The 15,170-nt window shown below is 38.3% G+C and overlaps 1 protein-coding gene across 2 annotated transcripts in view; it reads left to right on the plus strand.

Moving 5' to 3' along the window:
* Positions 1-15,170, plus strand: part of stxbp1a (syntaxin binding protein 1a) — a 45,299-nt gene that overhangs the window by 11,382 nt on the left and 18,747 nt on the right. For both annotated transcript variants that reach the window (XM_022191015.2, XM_022191016.2), the window contains exons 2-6: positions 7,849-7,898; positions 9,181-9,262; positions 10,835-10,911; positions 12,700-12,778; positions 14,457-14,560. In XM_022191015.2, the coding sequence (XP_022046707.1) occupies positions 7,849-7,898; positions 9,181-9,262; positions 10,835-10,911; positions 12,700-12,778; positions 14,457-14,560 (392 nt within the window). The remainder of the gene's footprint in view (positions 1-7,848; positions 7,899-9,180; positions 9,263-10,834; positions 10,912-12,699; positions 12,779-14,456; positions 14,561-15,170) is intronic.

A 15,170-nucleotide genomic window follows, 5' to 3' on the forward strand; every position in this document is an offset into this window, starting at 1 on the left:
TCATGGGTGTTTATTTTCTGTGTTGACTCCTCATCTGTCGACACGACTTTTGATTTCTGACCTCTGACTGGATGTTTGTTGAAAGCTACAAACTCATGAACTCACTTTTCTGTTTATTTACGAACCAGTTTGTGCCCGTTGGGTCAAGTTTAGTTTGACTTAGTGGATTTAGGATGATATTAAGATGCGTTTTCCTTGCTACAGGGAGAAATAACAACAACAACAACAAGGTCCAAGTAGCAACCCACTAGACAGACCAATTCAAATATGAGTACAGCAGTAAGGCTTCCTTGCTAGTTTTTTGTGCAGTGAATTATCCGTTGTAATCACAGTACTGGCTGTATTTCATGCAAATGTTCCACCAAAACCAAACCAGTAACACCGAAGCTCCATCTTACGTTCAGCCCCACCCAAGACAACTGTGTTTGGTGCAAAGACAAATACAAATAAGCCAGAACTTTACTTTATACTGAGGTGCAGTCCGACCATTCTGCACTATAGAATAGATTTGCAAAGTGAGAATAGGCTTAGAACATTTTAAGACCGCTTGTTGGCTCTGCAGTTCAAGATTTGTACTATCATGCAATCTTAAAGGTTTCTCAAAGATTCAAGAGACAAAACACAATTTCAGCAAGAAGAGTGTCATCTTAACAATGGGAGCAAGTATTTTGATTGTTAGTTACTCTGTTAATTTTCATCTTTAATTGATTTTTTTTACTTTAAAAATGTCAGATTATTGGATCGATTGTCAAAAGCCAGAATAGAATCAAATTTAATGGCAGACAGTGAAACTGAATTTTACATTCTCTCTAGGGCTACACCTAATAGTAGTTTTCATGGCTGATTCATTTGCTGTTCACTTAATTTTATGGCCTATAAAATGTCTTTTCATACCTAAAGTGACACCATAAAGCGTCAGATGTCTCCATTTTGTTCATGACTGTGTTTTCTTTGGTGCATTGACACCTTTATATTGTCAATCAATCAATCAATCAATCAATCAATCAATCACATTTTATTTATTTAGCCCTTTTCCTGTGAAATGAAATGTGACTCAAAGTGCTCTACAAATAAAAGGAATAAAAGTGCAATAAAACAATACAAACAACCCCCACATCATGTTATAAATGAAGAATTTTAAAAGACACAGTGATTTAAAAAATGGAGTAAATTCTATCCTAAATATAAGAAATTAGGAAACGCCAGATGAAATGAAATAAAAGAAAATAATATAAAATAAAATATCTGTAGTTAAAATATAGGTAGATGGAAAGGTGATTGGCAAAATAGGAGTCAAAATAAATAAAAACTGCATCAGAAAATAGTCAAAATTAAGTACTTATTGATACATTGAATGAAATAAAATATGTAAATAAGTGAATAAATACAGACATTAATAAAAAAACATTAAGCTGCCTTTAATTGAGAGTCTACAAGTGAACTTAGGAGCTTCAGTAAAACTTGGACCTGGAAGACTGAGAGAATACGCAGCTCTAAAAGTGAGCCTCCAAGTATTTCCTTTTTATTTTTTGCATTTATTGAGCCTTTAGACTCCAGACTGGTGAAGGCAGTCGCTGCCTTTCGCTGCGATCTGCCTGCCTCTTTAAGATCACCAGTGTCAGATTCTCTCGGGAGTGATGCTGCTGCTGTGAAGCTGAGATCCAGAGAAGAAGTGGGTCATGTACTCATAGGTGAAAGTCCCTGAAGGGGGGAGAACCGCGAGGCGACGGAAGAAACTGTCAGCAGAGTCGAGGCTGGCTGGAGATCACATCAACCGAATCAGCAAAATCATGCGGAGTAGCAGATCACTTCTTTTTGAGGCTAAATGTAGAATTCATGTCAGTGAAAGGTCCGTTCGACTGGTTTTGGGACAAAAAAAGGACATTTTTCCACCTACATTTATAAAATTCATTTGTATATTTTATTGATTTGTTTACCTTCTTGTAGGAGTAGACCGATTATCAGCGTGTGGTCGATATTTGGCATATTTTTCCGATTATCTCTATTTTTATTGAGTGATTATTGATCAATTAAATGTCTCTCTCTGTCTATTACAACCTGAATGAGAGACATAAACCAGGAAATTAGCTTCTCTCACAGTGGCTAAAGGCTATGCTAACGGCTAGCGGCTAAGTTAGAAGGCGGCCACAGAATCCCTTGAAATAGAGTCTGGGAAAAAATAGTTAATAACACTTCAAGATGTGGACCTTTGTGGGTAATTAAAGGGATAGAACAGTGAAATATGAACAAATTAAGAAAGAACAACAGGAGGCAAACTGATCAGTCTTGGTCCACATAAACAGAGGAGATAATTTAATCACTCCTATTTCTATTTTACATATTCAGTTATAGTCACCCTTATTAATGAAGAAGTCTAGTTATGAATGACATCACATGTTCTCTGCTATCACATGCTGTAAAAACATTACATTTAATGCATAGCTGTTCTAAATATGTCTTATCAGATTTTTAAGTACAGATTTATCATTTTTAGCAGAACCGCAGTCCATCCCCAAGGTCTTCCTCTATTGTTAAATTGATGCTAATTCAAAGAAGCACTTAAAATCTGGTCACTTTAAGCATATTAGATGTATGCCAATCAGCCAGAACATTAAAACCACTTGCCTAATATTATGTAGCTCCTACTTGTGCCTACAAAACTGCTCTTAAATTATCAGGTTATGGACACTGGTGCTCTGGGGGTTGGATCTTCTCTGTTTTGATGCAACTTGTGTCTACTCAATTGAATTAGGATTTAAGGAGTTTGGAGGCTCTTGATCGTGTTCCTCAAGCCATTACTGATCAGTTTGTACACATTTTCCTGCTTTTTGGATGCGTCATTGCCAAAGAGGGGGTGTGCTTAGTCTGCAGCAATGTTTGCGTGGGTGATACATGTCAAAATAACATCCACATGAAGGCCAGGATCCAAGATTTCCAGCAGAACATTGTAATACAACACAATAATCAATGTCAGTCACTTCATTGATCAGTGGTTTTTACTGTTGTGGCTGATTGGTCTATTTTTACTGTAGTCTAAGTGTCACAAAGGTGTTGAAAGCTGCCTCAAGATTAAAAAGTCTTAAATGTATGCATCTTGCATCTATATTTGTTAGTCCATTTTTATCATGTAAACTGTGTTCGAAGCCTGTTCCACCACAAGGAAGTTGTATCCTGTTAAACTGAATGTCGGAGAGCGTTTGAGGCTTCTGAAGGAGTGTGTTTTGTGTGTTGTGTGTGCTACTGTGCATGTTTGGTTTACACAGCTGTAGCACAGTGTTTGTTCAGGTCCCTTCCCTTCTGTCCGACTGTTGCTCTGCTGTATTGTTGTAGTTCTATCAGGAGGTCAGAAAGGAAAAGTCCACAGTCGTCCTGACTTGATTTTTATTCTCAGTCATCAGTTATGAGAGCGTGCAGTAGCTGCTTCACTTTTATTATCCCATATTTCACTGGATTTTATGAAGGTCAATGCACAAGACTTAAAAAGAGGACTTAGGGAATAGCTTTGGAAGAAATTGGCACAGTTTTTCTTTTACCCCATTTACACAAGACCAGTTTCTTGAATTAAGTTCTTTAATTATTTCCCACTATTTTGGCAGAAAACAAAATATACAAATAAGGAAATCATTGTTTTTTTTCTTTATCGGACTTGGGTCATCAGTGAATGATAAACCTGACAGATCCAACAATACAATGTCCATAGTGCCCCAAATTAACCTCCCAGTCATAAATACAATTACATAGCAAAGTAATACAAGCAGTGTTTCCCCTCCCATATAACCGACGAGGCGGGCCACCTCGCTGGTATAGGCCACCGCCTCATTAAAATTCTGCCGACATTGCCGCCTGACTGGTCCGCGGCAAAAAACAAAACAAAACTGTAGCACAAAACCCGCCGGACCGACGAGACCGTCCGCGGGGGGGTGCGCGGCTGCGGCGGAGATGGCCCGATAGTATATATAATTCCTTCCTTCCTTCCTTCCTTCCTTCCCCCCCGTCAACAACCTTCAGCTGAAAGTGACCCCACCACCTCACAGTCATTTCAACCCAGGGGAAACACTGTACAAGCAGCAGAGTGCAAGGGCTTGATAAAACGCTGTTTAATTAACACACTTGTGGACTGCTAGCCTAGCTGCGCTAGACCCCGCTCTTAAGACACAAGGGTCTAGGAACGCTCGACAGGGAGGGAGGCGGGCTAAAAGGTTGTCTTTCAAATCACTCTGCAGCAATTGGGTAGGTATACAACCAATCAGTGCAACGAATAGGCTGATGTAGTTCCTAGAGCGCCAGATTGTGGCTAAGTCCCATTAGCTTCCCAACCAGCGGAGCCAACTGGTATATTAAGGATTTGCCATATCCCGTCGGCATAAGTCCCAATACGTCTTTCTTCTCAATGAAACGCTTCAGTGCCGTCCTTTGTTTATCTTTCAAGTTGAATTTTAGCTTCAAATCTTTAAGGGCTGTGGTCAAAGCCCAGTCGAAAGATAACTGTTTATTGTGCGCTGGTTGTTTCTGTCAGAATCGTCGCGCCTCTGTCGTCACTTAGTTACGCCCGCCTTCTGACTCTACACTTCATGGTGATTGGTCCGGCCAGTTTTAGGAGCATCCAACCTCGAGCCTTATGGAGGGTAACTAGACCCACCCTGGCAGAGAATTAAATTTGTTGCCGTGGGTTGTCTAGCGAGGCTAGACTAGTGGACTGCACCATAAGAAATTATATAATCAGGTAATTTATGTGTGGGTGCACCATGACTGTGTGTGATTATCATTCATTCAGAGTGTGTTTGTGTCAACGTGATGAATGTAAGTTCATTCACTGAACCTTTAGCCAACTCCTAAGAACAATGTCTTTTTATTTGCTTGCTAAATGGAAGTGTAAAGGTCAGTTACACTAGGATTATCCAACCTGCCGCTCCAGTTCCCTTTAGACTGTAGCACTGAAGCTAACTGGGTGATACAGTATCTTTCAAAAGTCTTTACCCACCTTGGAAGTTTTACCCTTTTTCCCATGCACCATCTCCATTGTAAAGCATGGTGGTGGCAGCATCATGTTTGCCGGCAGCAGGTCATGGAAGGTTTGTTCTTCGATGACAGCAGCTCCAGGCACGAAGCATCCTTTTTGTTGCATTCCAACATTGAGTCATGGTCAATATAACTTGTCTTTTATGACAAGAATTTACAGGGTCTGCTGTAGAGAAGCATCCCAACATCGTGATGCTGCCACCACCGTGCTTTACAGGGGGGATGGTGTATGAGAAAGACAATTTAATTGCGATTGTGACAATTTGTTGTCCACTAAACTTTTATAACCATGGCAAAGGCAACCCTTTCAACACGTAAGTTATGGTTGTATTTTCACTCAACAATATGTACAAGAGCTACTTGGAGAAAAGAGAAAAACACAAGAAAATCATTCTCAAACTAATAATTTACACTATGTTCAGTGCCTGTGAGCTGATTTTACCTGAGAACAAGCCTTCTAGGGCCTACTGCCGGGAAACATCCTCATATCATGATGCTGCCACCACCGTGCTTCACAATGGAAATAGTGTGTGAATCATCCCCTAAAATTTCATGCTCAGGGCAACCCAAGTTCAGAGGGGATGAGTGATGACAAAGCAGCCTTTAAAACATTTAAGTCATGGTTTTATATTCAGTTAACACTGTATAAAAGATGCTTGGAGAAAAGTAGTAGTACATCTCGAAACACAAGAGAATCATTTTACAAAATACTAGTTAAACTACGTTCAGTGCCTTAGAGCTATTTTTGTCTCAGAACATATTTTCTAGGGCCTGCTGCCGAGAAACATCCCCACATAATGACACCACCATGCTTCACAATGGAAATAGTGTGAAAAAGACAATAAAATCTCAGTTGTTTCTAGGACAATTTATCGTCCAATCAGATGACATAATCATGGCAGCCCAAGTTCAGTACACTTTTCAGTGCATGCTATGTATAAAAGACACTTGGATAAAGTGAAAGTGTCATCTCGAAACTCAAGAAAATCCTTTTAAAAATACACGTCTACAGTATATTCAGTGCCTGCGAGCTGCTTTTGTTTGAGAACGTTTATCAGGAAAGCACAGAACAAGAGGAAACACATCAGCTGCTGCAGAGGAAAAGGGAAAACGAGTGGCGGATATCCTCACGGTGCTTTGTTTGTGGAAACCGTCTTATCCTGTGACCTGCTTGTTGACTTTTAGGAATGAAAGTGAAGCTGCTTTAATTTTCTAAATGCTACTTTGAGCATTCAGCAGCGATTTGTCAGCATTAATAAAAAAAATACTGTTGGTCAGATTTTTTTTTTTTTTGCTGCTTCGGTCCGTATTTGCTTTGCTTCTTTGCTGACACGGCGGCTATTAGAACAGGACGAAAGAAGATGAGGGAAATAGGTTGAAGCTGAGTCGGGGAATCTCTCTGTCGTTTGGCGAGAATAATATTCCTACTATTCCAAGATCATGTGTCCCACAGGAGGTCAGATACAGTTCGTCTGACTCATAGGAGGTTCAGGCTGGAGTCTCTGTGTGCTTTTGGATTCACAGTTGCTTTTAAAGGCACGATCAGTATTCACACACATTCCAGCTATATTGCTATTTGCTTTTTTCTACATCACCTGCGAGAATTTACAAACACATGTTGACATCCCCGATCTTTACTCGATGTGTATTCTCTAATCTTTTTTGTGCGATCCCCTTTTTAATCTGCGGTAATCCGTCTGCGTGGCCTCAGGTTTTAGCCGAGGCCGAAGGGGCTTAGCGGTTTACATTCACAGCGATCCGGCGTGTTGTTGAACACAATTCACCCTAAAAGGATTTACCCTAATGCGACCGGCAGATGGCTGGGACACTGATCAGGCCAATATGGGTATCGTGGTGTAAACATGGCCGTGGAGTCATAACCCCATAGTGGATGGGATTATTCATTCTGGGGATCTTTACAATCACTTTCCATGTGTTTTTGATGCTCCTCGTGAAGAGGATTGACTCTGTCTGTGGTCAGTCACCTTGTTGCAGGCCGTATTTGCCTTTTGCCCGTTATTGCCAGGCAATAACGCCCCCCCCCAGTGTAGGAATTGCATTATGGGAATTTAAAATCTGTACCAGTACTGCAAAACAGATCAGATTCTCCTGTTTCAGCTGCAGTTTCCTTGCATGGAGTTGCATTAAAATCAGGTTAACTAACTGTTTTGGATGTATTACAGGTGATTTATGGATGAATTCCTGTAGTTTTGGTACAAATCAATACGTTTTTCAAGTGTTTATTTGCTGGAAAACATGCTGATAGTTGCCAGTGGTTATCAAAATGAAGAATAATTTAGATTTGTGCCTGTATTTTTGAGACATTCCTTAATAGAATTCTGGTTATTTCTCCTCGTGTGAACATATATCACATGGCTGGGATTATTTATTAGTACATACAGTGGGGATTTCTTATGTAATGGTTTCAGTATTTTACATTTTAGATCTTTGCTGCTCCATGAGTCACAATCACACTAAAAGTATCACTAGTAGTGGAATATTACTGTGTAAATTTGACGTAAGGAGAACAAATTAGGTCTATTTTTGGACACAGAGTCCCATAAAGCCATGTGTTACTGTGGCAGAGCAGGATGCTGAGATAACTGGAGCATATCATAGTTTACATCAGAGCCATATGTGATGCACACTCAGAGCAACCAAGCAGTCCTTGTTGGTCGTACTTCTTGGAAATTATGTGGTTGTTAATGCATTAATAATCTGAGGTTGAGATGATCTTACTTTGAAGAACTTCTGTGCATCTCTGTATTTGCAAAATGCTCATGAACCTTTCAGATTTCTGACCACACTTTTCTGTTTCTTCTTTTACAGAGATTATGAACGATGTAATCAAAAAGGTGAAGAAGAAGTCAGAATGGAAGGTGAGAAATTCTCAAGAAACGTAACTCTATACTTATTCAGAACGTCGATCAATTTTTTGTAATCCAAAATCTTTATTGCCGTATAATTTTTATCTGCATCTGCAGAAAAATCCACCATTGGTTGGGCTCTAATATTACGTTAATCATTGTTAGAAGAGTTGCTAAACATTATTTGTTTTGAGTTGGACTGTTAAAGATCTTTCTTTGAGTAATCGCCTGTGTGCACATAATGTAGCCTCGCTAGATTTTTCCTGAGATCTGGATTATGTGTTGAGGTTAGAGCAGTTGATAATTGTTGAGACAATCAAAAAACAAAGACCTGTTGGCAATAGTTCTGATAATCACTTAACTGAGAGTAATATTTAAGCAAAAATATGAGAAAATGTTTAGATCCAGCTTTTTCTGTTTGTCAGTTCAGCTTAATCTCTCAGAGATTGCTTTAAACTGGCTGATTTTATTAATTATACATAGATTATGTTCACATAAACCTATGGCCACTTTATTAGGTAAACCTTTATATATCTACTTTAATCCCATTTAACAGCTTGGCCATAAACTACACTTTAATGAAGCTTCTGCATTTTTAGTTTTTGTTTTTTGCAGAAAAAGATGATGATTCTTCTTTACGTTTATTACTAAAATCATAGTGTACTGGGCTGCATTGTATTTAAAAGTATTCCTGATGTTTTGCCATATTAGTGCATGTTAAGAAGTGGACAGAATATTCAGAGCACCTATGTAGAAGCTTTATCAAAGTAGAATTTGTACGGATGTACTTAATAATTTGGCCAGTGAGTTTATATGTTAAGTAGAAAAAGTAATGCTGAGTAATGATATACAGGTGGACAATAAACTAATAGTCCAGTTCAAACCCTACTAATTTCTCTAAGTGACTATGAGACTGTATGACTTGGAATTTTCTGCCAAATAATCTGTTAGTCAAATATTTTTAAAAGCCTTGGAATTTATCCTGAGTATGCATTTGAGAATTAAACATCTGTCCTGCACAGCACAGTCATAAAACTGAATTAAATGTATGATTTTCAAAAGAAAAAAGTATCAAAAGCACACAATAAAAAGCAGAAACAATGCTTGAAGCTACAAACATGAGTATAGATTTGTAAGCCTCAAGAAAAGCGTCTGAAGATCTGAGTCATTAATGAATGCAGCTGGACAGACGGCTCCTTTAAGAGCTTTGAATGAGACACTTTTACTGTCAGCGGCATGTGATGTGAGCAATAAAACCGGTTTGTGTGTTTAATGTCTGCTCTGCTGTTGCCAGGCGCTGATTGTGGACCAGCTGAGCATGAGGATGTTGTCGTCCTGCTGCAAGATGACAGACATCATGACAGAGGGCATCACCAGTAAGACGATTGCTTCAGTTCAATACCACTCAAATCAGTTACATTTAAAGGAGTTTTACTGACATGCTGGTTCTAAGAATCAATATTGCCAAAGCGTCATTCATCAGCTTCATTCTGTCTCAAAATCATCACATTTTTAGAACGACTTCTCTTCAACTAGCTCTGATTTGCCTGAAATTTTTGTAGCATAAAATATTGATATTCATTGAGATATTTGCAAAATTATAGCGTGATATATTGAATGTTTTCTGAGATTTTTAAAAAAATTATATTTAAGTTATATTTTGAGAATCATTTTGAAGCAGTTTGATTGGATTTAAATGGCTTTGTGCTTCCACTGGAAAAAACTTCAAGACTGAAGTCCCACACTGGACAGGAAGTTAAAGTCTGAGTACATTACAGTACTACTATATGGATAGTAACTGCTGAAATGTTTACCTTTAAGCATTTCTTTCAATATGTTTATGAATTCAGTAAGTATATTATATAAATGATAGGTCTCCAACCTACAAGTGAGCATTTGAATATGAAAAATACATTTTCTTGAATGTGAAGAACCATTCTGAAACTTGGTTGTACTTGGGTAAGTCATTCTAGGAATATTTTTGTTTTTGTGGTACAACTCATCAAATCTGCTCAATTTAGTATTTATATAGCCCCTTACAACAGCTTAAACAAAGTGCTTCACAGTGAAAACAACAGAAAAACTTAAAAACCATGCAGTAACTTTAAACAGAGACAGCAGTACAATATGCAATAAAACAATAATAATAAACAGCAATAAAACAACACTAAAATATACATCTAAAAATGAGTGAATAAGCATCAATTTAAAATGTGCAGCTCGGCATTAAAAGCCATTTTAAACAGAAAAGTTTTGATTTAAAAAGCTCCAGGTCAGTGATGGTGTGCATGGAGTTCTCTAAAAATGTCTTCTTTTTCATTTTTGTGATCAAGTATTTCATATTAAAGTGTCCTACATGTTCAGTTTCGCATTATTATGACATGCAGCTAAATATGTCTCAAAAAATATCACTAATTGACTTCTGTATTCTAATTTGTTTTATTAATGTGAGCTCAAAAATGGGACTTTTAATGACTTTTTTTTTTAGATTTCGTAATCACAGACTATTTGATCTGCTTGTCTAATATTACAGATACTAAATCAATGACACGACGAGAAATATCTAAAAATTTCAGGCTTTTATTTTGGATAATTATTGATAGATATTGTTGTTCAAACAGCCTCAAATATCAATATGCAAAAACGTAAAAGTGAATCGACAGGTACTTTTTAATAGAATTTAACTCGGAAAGTATTTTACATTTCAGTACAAAAAAATGACAGTTTTAGATATCTATAGTTTATGACAAAATAAATCCGATTATTGAACAAAAGGAGCCTGATGATTTGAGATGTAATAAACCCAATAATAATTAAATTCAGTACTTGCACTATGTTCCTTGTACGCTTGTTTGTGTGTGTCTTATGTAGCTGCATGTGTTTCTCTGTTAGTTTGTGTTGGCTTCTACATCCGTACACATGTTCTTCGTCTGTTTCTTCTTCTCCAGTTGTGGAGGACATCAACAAGCGACGAGAGCCTCTTCCCAGCCTGGAGGCCATTTACCTGATTACACCCACAGAGAAGGTCGGCAGCTCTTTTCATCCTCCTCCCCTCTTAGTGTATGTTGTTGTAGAGGCGTGACGTTTGTGTGAGCGCGAACAAAGAAGCTGCTGTACGTTCAGTTGCTGACTCATGATCTCTCTTTTTACCTCCCGGCCTTTATCAGATTCAGATTTCCTTTATTGCTTCTACACAGTTTATATGCAGTCATTTGTAGGATCAGCCTTGTTTACACACGAATCCATTTTATAATATAATGAAAGGAAAAAGACACCATTGCAAGCTGATTTTTAGTTAGTTTATTGGTAACATCAGAGCTGTAGGAAACCAGATCACATGAAGAGACAAAGGGAAGTCATAGGGGTTGTAATGTTCAGGCTGATATTCTCTCAGTCAAATTCTCATTGGTCGGACAATCACAGGTGTTACTTTCATAAGGAGAAAAGAGCTAAATTAGTAGCTTTCCAGGTTACTTTGAGCTCATCCAACTTAATGGAGACTGTGACATCTAACAAACATTCGCGTTCAAAGGTTTGGGGTCACTTAGAGATGTCCTTATTTTTGACAGAAATGCATTTTTTAGTAGATGCAGATAACATTAAATTAGTCATTAATCCAGTCTAGACATTGTTTATGTGGTGAATGACTATTCTAGCTGGAAACGACTGATTTTCAATGGAATATCTACATAAGGAGCCTCTTTGTGGCAGTGTTTTGTGCACACAAATGGCTAAAAAGTTGAGTTTAAACTTTGCAATTAGCAATTTGTGTATCAAAACTTAATAGCCAACATAGCAGGTCATCTAAAACTAGCAGGTTAACTTTTCTGTTTTTATTTTCCACACTAGTTCTTGAGCCAGATTCACCAGTTAACGTAGTTCTATTTGCATAAATCATGCCAATATGTGTAGATAGACACTTCAGTGTAAAATAACCAGGTTACAACGATTCAGCATGTCCAAAATGCTAGCTATTAGTCTGTTTTTTCGTTCATTTAGCCTCCTGTCGTCCTGCGGGTCAGATTGCCCGTTTTAAAGTTTTAAAAATGTGGGGAAAAAAAATATTTTCACAGTGAAAACTTACACATTTTCAATTTTTTTAGGAAATTTTTGAACATTTTTTGGTGGGAAAAAAACAAATTAAAATACATTCAGAAAAAAATCAACCAAAGTCCAGTGAATTTCGCTGTCAAATTTGGGAATTTTTATTTAAAATAATAAAACTTTTGAGGGAAACTTTTAAGAAATTTTCTTCCTGAAGATTTTGCAAATTATTATAAATTTGGGGAAATTTTTTCTGAATTTTGGGATTTTTTCAGACAAGGCAACAACATTTTTTGGTAAGGACAACACGAGGGTTAAATTAATAAATTGAGTGCTGATTTAGTACATCTAAAATGTATTTCCTCATGACCATTGAATTGGTTAAATAGTTGGTGAAGTTTCCTTTTGTGTAATTTTCTTGGGTTTGCTACAGAAGCGTTATTTTGAAGCAGAGCGGCATTTTCTTGCACCACATTTCACCACAATGTCCTGTTTCTATGGCAACATGTCAGTATTTGGTCACTTTTGTTGCCTCACTCAACCTTTACGGACCCATTTACCCAAGATTTGTTAAATTAGTAATGAAAAAGTGAATCTCTCATGTGGTCATGAATTGATTTAGGTTAAACTGCAGCTAAATTTTTTTCTGACATACAGTATTTTGATCAAAGCATCATGATCGTAAAGCTTAATTGGATATAATGTAACTCTACACACCTCTAAATGACCAAAATGCTAAAACCTGACGCCCTGATTTGTCTCTTTTCAGTCTGTCCACACCCTCATCGCAGACTTCAAAGACCCTCATTCAGCTAAATACAAAGCAGCCCACGTTTTCTTCACTGACTGTGAGTACCACAAACTCTTGTTTGTCTTTGTAATGCGTCTTTTTGCTCATAAAGAGTGAATTTTACAGGAATGTTTGATGGCACTACTGAATTGTGTCGGTCGTACTGTTTTGTTGTGCGATTCCTTCGATTGATAGGCAGTTTTTTGCCTTTTTATATGTTTTGAGGTACACTTACTGATGTTGTTTGAGCATTTAAAATGTTCCCAGATGCCACAATCTCTGTCTTGAAGCTCATGTTTTCAGTTTTAGACACTCAAAAGTAAACTTTAATACGTTTGGGGAGTACTTTAAGTGATGTATTAAGTACAATAATGCACTAATCAACAAAATCTGTCACTTAAATCTGCTGTGTAACAAATGACACCTGTCTGAAATGAGTAAAGGACACTAAGTGACTTAATTATAGATCCTGATTGATCAGGTGTCAGTGTCGGGGATAATTTATACTTATAACTAATGAAGCTACTGCTGCTGTTGCAGGTGTGTAAATGTGCACAGTTTTCTCTCTTTGGGTCCTGCTGCTGATTTGATGCTGCAGATATTTAATAAATTTAGAGGAAATAATCCTAAACAACTGGAAGCAAAAAACTACACTTCAGCTGCTATACACTGTTTACCTCCGCCAGGAGGTTATGTAATCACCAGAGTTTGTTTGTCTGTCTGTCCGTCTGTGTGTATGTGTGTGTGTCTGTTTGTCTGTTAACAGCATAACTCAAAAAGTCATGGACGGATTTTCACCAAATTTTTACAGGATGTCCAGAAGAGCAAAAGTAACAATTGATTAGATTTTGGAGGCGATCCGGATCACCGTCTGGATCTAGTATTTTTTGAAGGTCGAAGGACAATTGCGAGGGATGACCGCCAGGCCATCTCTCAATTGTACAGACAGAGGTCGCCGGAACGATCCCAGGCGACGGCCGAATTCAGCGTGGCCGGTTCGGCCTGCCCGAGCGAGTCGGGACCGACGGAACGAAGCGGCGGCGACGCGTACGGCCGTCACGTGCGCATGCAACGCTACCGTTACGTGCGTGCGGCGCCGCCGCCGTCAAAACACTGTGCTGTTACACTGTACATGAATGTTATGCTTTGTGCACAAAGATCCCGGGCGACGGCCGAATTCTGCGCGGCCGGTTCGGGCTGCCCGAGCGAGTCGGGACCGACGAAGCAAAGCGGCGGCGACGCGTACGGTACCGTCACACGCGCGCGCAACGCTACCGTCATGTGCGTGCGTCAAAACACTGTGCTGTTACACTGTACATGCATGTTATGCTTTGTGCACAAACTGTTAAAACTAAATTAAATCCGTCCATTACGTTTTGGGTTATGCTGTTAACAGACAGACAGACAGACAAACTCCGATTGGTCATCTGTACAATTGAGCGATGGCCTGGTGGAGGTCTGCACTCTCCGAGTGCTTTTCTAGTTTTTTGTTTGCACAGACTTGATAGAGGAGCTACAGTTATTATAATATATGGATCGGCTACCATTTATTGAACTGTTTATGATTAGAAATGCGTTGTAGTTAAGTTTTATGTTCACATAAGTATCAGCAGCTTAAAAACCTTATTGAAACCAATGAATCAGAATCTGATTAGAAAATGTGCAGCCATCTCTTTATTTCGCCGTGTTGAAATGCATCAGAAGTGCAGTACAGATGTTCTTTCTGTTGTCTCCAGCGTGCCCTGATCCTCTCTTCAACGAGCTGGTGAAGAGTCGCGCTTCCAAATCCACCAAGACTCTGACGGAGATCAACATCGCCTTCTTGCCCTACGAGTCTCAGGTGAACATCCAGCTGTGTGGTCTTACACGATAGCAGCTCTCTGTGGTGCTGATAGAAAAAAATAATCGATGCTGCACCGTCTGTGAAATGTCTCCTTTGCTGTTTGTACGTTTCCGTGATGGAGTATTGATGCAAACAGAAGATTGAGGGTGTTTCTACATCCATCAGTGGCTCACTATAGGAAAACAACCAGTACAGTGAAATTTAACAAAAGAAACAGCTGTAAAAAAATGTCTGATTTCTGCACCGTGTTCCCCTTTTTGCTGCCATTTGCCTCTTCTAAGATAAAATAAGATCCCAAAAGGGAAATTCTTTTGCCAGATATTGCTCAGAAAATATAATTATATCACTTTATTACATGAAAAATGCAGTGCCTCATAGAAAAGAAGTGAGATATAAGCACAATGCATTGTTAACAGGAAGAAGAAAAGAAAAAAATACAAATAAGTAAACGGAAATAAGACTAAAATAGAAACGGAATAAGTAATATAATCACACTTGATAGTGAAATTTTGCACCTTGACTTGGAATATTTCACCTGAAAAATGAAAATATTGTGCATTAAATTGATGTTGTACTAAGAAATTAAATGCTACACAGGCTGCTAACA

The sequence above is a fragment of the Acanthochromis polyacanthus genome, chromosome 18, assembly GCF_021347895.1.
Source record: "Acanthochromis polyacanthus isolate Apoly-LR-REF ecotype Palm Island chromosome 18, KAUST_Apoly_ChrSc, whole genome shotgun sequence".
Taxonomy (NCBI): domain Eukaryota; kingdom Metazoa; phylum Chordata; class Actinopteri; family Pomacentridae; genus Acanthochromis; species Acanthochromis polyacanthus.